At 41.0% G+C, this 4718-nt stretch overlaps 2 protein-coding genes across 2 annotated transcripts in view; both read right to left on the reverse strand. All coding sequences in view use genetic code 11, as the record gives it.

Annotated features, from left to right (window-relative positions):
- EGR_03133 (Actin-like protein 6B) overlaps positions 1-329 on the reverse strand; it is a gene marked incomplete at both ends in the record, with an annotated part of 3037 nt that extends 2708 nt beyond the window's left edge. The window contains 3 exons of the mRNA XM_024492382.1: positions 9-132; positions 176-244; positions 283-329. Coding sequence (XP_024353308.1) covers positions 9-132; positions 176-244; positions 283-329 — 240 coding nt within the window. The remainder of the gene's footprint in view (positions 1-8; positions 133-175; positions 245-282) is intronic.
- A 2803-nt stretch (positions 330-3132) lies between these two features.
- On the reverse strand, positions 3133-3621 carry EGR_03134 (hypothetical protein; the record flags this gene model as incomplete). The annotated part of the gene is made up of 1 exon (XM_024492383.1): positions 3133-3621. One exon carries the CDS (start codon positions 3619-3621, stop codon positions 3133-3135), a length of 489 nt encoding a protein of 162 aa, XP_024353309.1.
- Positions 3622-4718: the final 1097 nt, after the last annotated feature.

A 4718-nucleotide genomic window follows, 5' to 3' on the forward strand; every position in this document is an offset into this window, starting at 1 on the left:
TGGCTGACATTCACTCCTATGCCTTGTTCTGCCAGAGGCGGCACTGGATTGGTATAATCGCAGTCCGCTTTAGTAGTTTCCGCAATATATTTTGATGTTGACGGTACTGAATCCACCTTAGAAGGATCATGTCTATAAAAAGAATTTCCTCACTAATGATAAGCATAAAGCTCACCCTTTTCTTCTGTGTAGTTTATTAGAAATTCGCTTTCTAAGTGATTGATGAGACTTGTCTTCACCGACGCTAGAAATAAAGTAACGAAGTTTAGTAAATAAATTTACGTTTTTGATGCTTCTTTCTTTTTGCCAAGTCTTCGAAGTTTCCGCATACTTACTCGTAAAGCGTTGTCAGATTAAGGTAGCCAGTAAGAGCAGGGGATGTAGGCACTATTATATGATAATGCGTTGTGTGCCAGAAACCCGCAACCAATCATTCAATCACTCGTGAATGCTTTCAGAATTGCAGACATTGATTTGAGTCTTTCGGTTACGAGTGGTTAAAGTTTTCGACATTCCATCGGGTAGAGCGAATGAATACCGTGTGTCAGCAGAAGCCACACGTTTCCAAAGTCGCTGCTCGACTCTGATCCTCTTCCTTCTTTTCACCTTTTATAAAACCCGAATTTCAACATTTCCACGATGTCCGATATCCTCCTCCAAAAATTACTCTTTATTCGTAAATAAAAAGGTGAAGGCTAAAGTGGAAAAATGAGCAATTATTACACTACCTCTTCATTTGTGCATCATAGTTAGTGAAAATGACTAGCAATGCAATTTAAGCGGAAGGAGATTTTAATGCCATCCAGAGATGTTAATCACAAAATTCAATTATTAATTCGTAATCTTATGCATTACTGCATTTTAACATCTCCCAGGAAAAATTAAGTGACTTGACTTACCCCTTTTAATGTGGTCTAGTCATAACCAAGAGTCCATGTAGGCTTCCTTGAATGGGGTGGAGTGGGGGGCAGGGGGAGGGGGAAAAATTAAAACAGTTGTATACAGCCATGGTAAAAATAGTTTTGCCCTCTTCAAAACAAAGAAGATGGTGCACTTCTATTTCTGCCCTCAGCATTCCTCATCCTGTTTCTCTTTTTACGAAATAAAAACACTGTAGAAAGACTAAATTGAAGACGAAATTATCAGTAGTTTCTTTATTAAACCCAAATTTAATAGAAAGATGTGATGAAAAAATCCCGAATGAAAAAATTTCTTATATTTTTTTGTTTTGTTCATGGTGTTGCTGTTTTTTTTAGAAATAAGAGTAAAATTTTTAAAAAATTGGGTCATCATCGGCATTATCATTGCCCCCGATGCCAATACAATCACTACCTTCTTGGGATTTTGAATTGTCTGAAGACAATGTGGAGGAAGAGGCGAAACCAGGATTTGGCACCACTGGATACTTCCTGCTTGTGAGTGTTAGTTGGTGAAGTTGATTTAGTGTGCGCGGTGAGATTGACTGAAGGAGATTAGGCAAGGGAGGCTGTGCTTCATTCTTGAACGTAGTGTTTACTTTGATTAAAAAAAAAACCACCGGAGAGCTTTCTCCAACTACTTTGGTACTTGGAGTTCCTCCAGGATGCCCGATAAGAGTGAACGAAGGAGGCTCCTTTACACACTCCCTGGTGGAACCTACTTCAGGGCTTAATTTTGTCTGGAAGGCTTGATAAACCTTTTAAGCTATCATAAATTTCAACGGTTATCCTCTGTGGTGGCGGCTAGAACTCCTTCAGGGGATCTGACAGTATCAAATAAAACAGAATGCGTTACATTCGCTCGTGCAAAGCTTGTTTTAGAGACGGATTGTAATACCACGTTAGCATTAAGCCTCTCTTTCAGCCAGGAGCTTGAGGGTGGATCATTTTTTCACCATACCTGTATTTCCTCCAGGCGGCAGTGAATTGGTAAAATCAAACTCCACCTCAGGAGGTTCATCCCATTACCCCAACTGGTGTTGGTGATACTGAGTTAGGCAAATCATACGGTGGATTTCCTACTGGACCAAATTTGACCGATTTTTCTCTCTAAAGAACATGTCCTCCTAAAGGAATAAATAAATTTGCTGTTTTTTTTTGGTGTGGTCGATTATAATTTCTCTTTCCAGGTAATCAAGGCGATTTAACTTATCTAACAATACGATTTAGTATAAAGGGGTTCAGTGATTAATTTTATTACTTTGATGCGTGCTACTTGTTGCCTCCGCATATTTTCCCACAGAGAATTATCAAGACAGAATTCTCATTTAAGGTAGGATAGGTGTGCACTGTTAAATAAGAGGGCTTTGGTGTGTCATAACCACTCCACCAAACACTCAACCTCTCGTAAATGCTCTACTGACGTTGTTTTGAGGCAATTAAGACTGCAGACTTTGGTTGAAGTGCCTCACTTACACCAAGTGGTTAAGTATTCTGCATTCCAGGGGGGTAGAGTGAATAAAATTGCCTCGCTCACCAGAAGCTACACCTTTCCGAATTTGGCGATAGGTCCTGATCCTCTTCTACTACTCCCCCTCCCTCCAATAAAACGACAACTTCAACAAATCCACAATGTTACATGCCTTCCTCTAAGGAGTCTTTTTAATCAAGGAATATGAAGGGGAAAGGGGAAAATGAGGAAAGATGACACCGACCCATTACTTATTCACTGCATTCAATGAATGTGACTGAAATTATGGCTTTATAGGGTTCGGACGGGGGAGGCGGGGGGTTAAAGGCGATTATAATGATATCTAGTTATGTCAATCATAATATTTGCACATTGTTGTGCAATATCATCCCTCACCTCCTTCTAGCATCTTCCTAAAACAATTAAAGGGGAGAACTCGTTCCTTTAATGTGCGCTAACCATAGCCACGAGGCCAAGTACACTAATGACCTGGGGAATTGAGGGGGGGGGAGGTGGGGGGATTAGTAAAACAAAGGCACATTCACTGATGATATAACATTTCCCCTCTCTAAGCTTAAAAGTTGATACCCTAAAAATACTGCCCTTCACAGCCCCCATAAATAAAGACAAGTATCGAAAATAAAAGAGAACTTGTCAAGTACAGGTATTCAAGTTAAGCTCTAATACATAATAGGGTGAATGAAGAGGTGTGAGGGAGAATGTTAGATGCAATTTTTTGTTTGATTATTTCTTTTTTCTACTTTTTGTGGACTTTTTTGGTGCAGATTCCGTGTCACTGTCTGAACTTGAATCACTGGATGATGTCTCCGAGCTATCCGAAGAACTTGACGAATCAGACGAAGAAGGGGAAGAGGAAGATGAGGAACTATCGGAGGATGAACTTGAGCTGGAGTCATCACTGTCACTGGCGTCATCATCAGAATTGCTTGAAGAAGACGACGAGGAAGAAGAGGAACTGTCCGATGATGGAGAAGAAGAAGATGATGATGAACCTCTACGCTTTTTTGACTTCTCCTTGACAGATTGTTTCTCCACACTGGGTTGATGCGATGATTTCGAGCCGCCTGTAGTAGGTGCCTTCACATCTTTGACAGTTGTTTTAGGAGGATTTGCTGTACTTGCCCTTTCAAAATACTGAAGCCTTTCCTTGAAGGGGAGGATCTCATCAATGATACCGTCATTTCCTGCTTGTGCTTTGGATACACCAGCCATGGGTTATCGTACCAGGTTATCCAGTAAGAGCAAGCGATGCATACACTATTATACGAGAAGGCGTAGGTGTGCCAGGACCATTCCACCAATCAAGCAAACTCTCGTCAATGCTCTACTGACGTTGGTTGAAGCCATCAGAACTGCAGGCACCGATGTGATTCTTTCAATTACAAGTGTTTGAAGTCTTTTACGCTTGATTTAATGTAGTGAACTATCTCGCGGCTTAACACAAGTAACACTTTCCGAAGTCGGAGATCAACTCTGATCCTCTTCCTCCCTACCTCCAAAAAAACCAGAATCCCAACATTACCGCAATACCAGATGTCCTAAACTAAGAATTCTTCTACATTTATGGATTGTAAGGCGGAGTTAGAGGATCACGAATGATGAAAGTGACTAGCAATGCGATTTGTTGGGGTAGGGGAGGGAAGGTGGTGACAGAAGCGAATTTTTATGACTTTTGGAAAAGGCGACTACACCACTTGATGATTAATGCATAATCCCATCAGGCACCTCCTTCCAAAATCTCCTAAGACAATTAAAGGAGAGAACTCATTCCATCACGGTGAGGTTTCCACAACCAAGAAACCATGTTGGCTTTGTAGGTGGAGGCGGTGGCGTATTGAAACAAAGCAACATTTACATATGAAAAACAGCTTTCCTTCCTCCTTTATCGCCTTTCGCAGTTCGTCTAATCCCCCTTCTTTTACTAAGAAGAATTGAATGCCAAGCAATAAAACAAAAATAGAAGCAATTTTCAAGAATCCATAAGTGTAAGTAACCTTATTAAGTCCAAATTTATAAAGAGGCTATTAAATGAAGAATCTTGGAAGTAATTTCTCTTTTTTTACAATTTTTTCTTCGCAGCCTCTTTTGTATTCTAGAAATGCATTTCAGAGGCGGCGGATTCACGCATGAAACTCGGCACAGTATCAGCATCATTGCCATCTTCAGCACTGCCACTTTAGATAACATCATCATTTCACTGTCACTGTCGTCATCACTCAAAGACCTCTTCGAGGAGGAGGAGGAGGAGGAGGAGGAGGAGGAGGAGGAGGAGGAGGAGGAGGAGGAGGAGGAGGAGGAGGAGGAGGAGG

Source organism: Echinococcus granulosus (genome assembly GCF_000524195.1).
Source record: "Echinococcus granulosus chromosome Unknown EG_S00015, whole genome shotgun sequence".
Classification (NCBI taxonomy): domain Eukaryota; kingdom Metazoa; phylum Platyhelminthes; class Cestoda; order Cyclophyllidea; family Taeniidae; genus Echinococcus; species Echinococcus granulosus.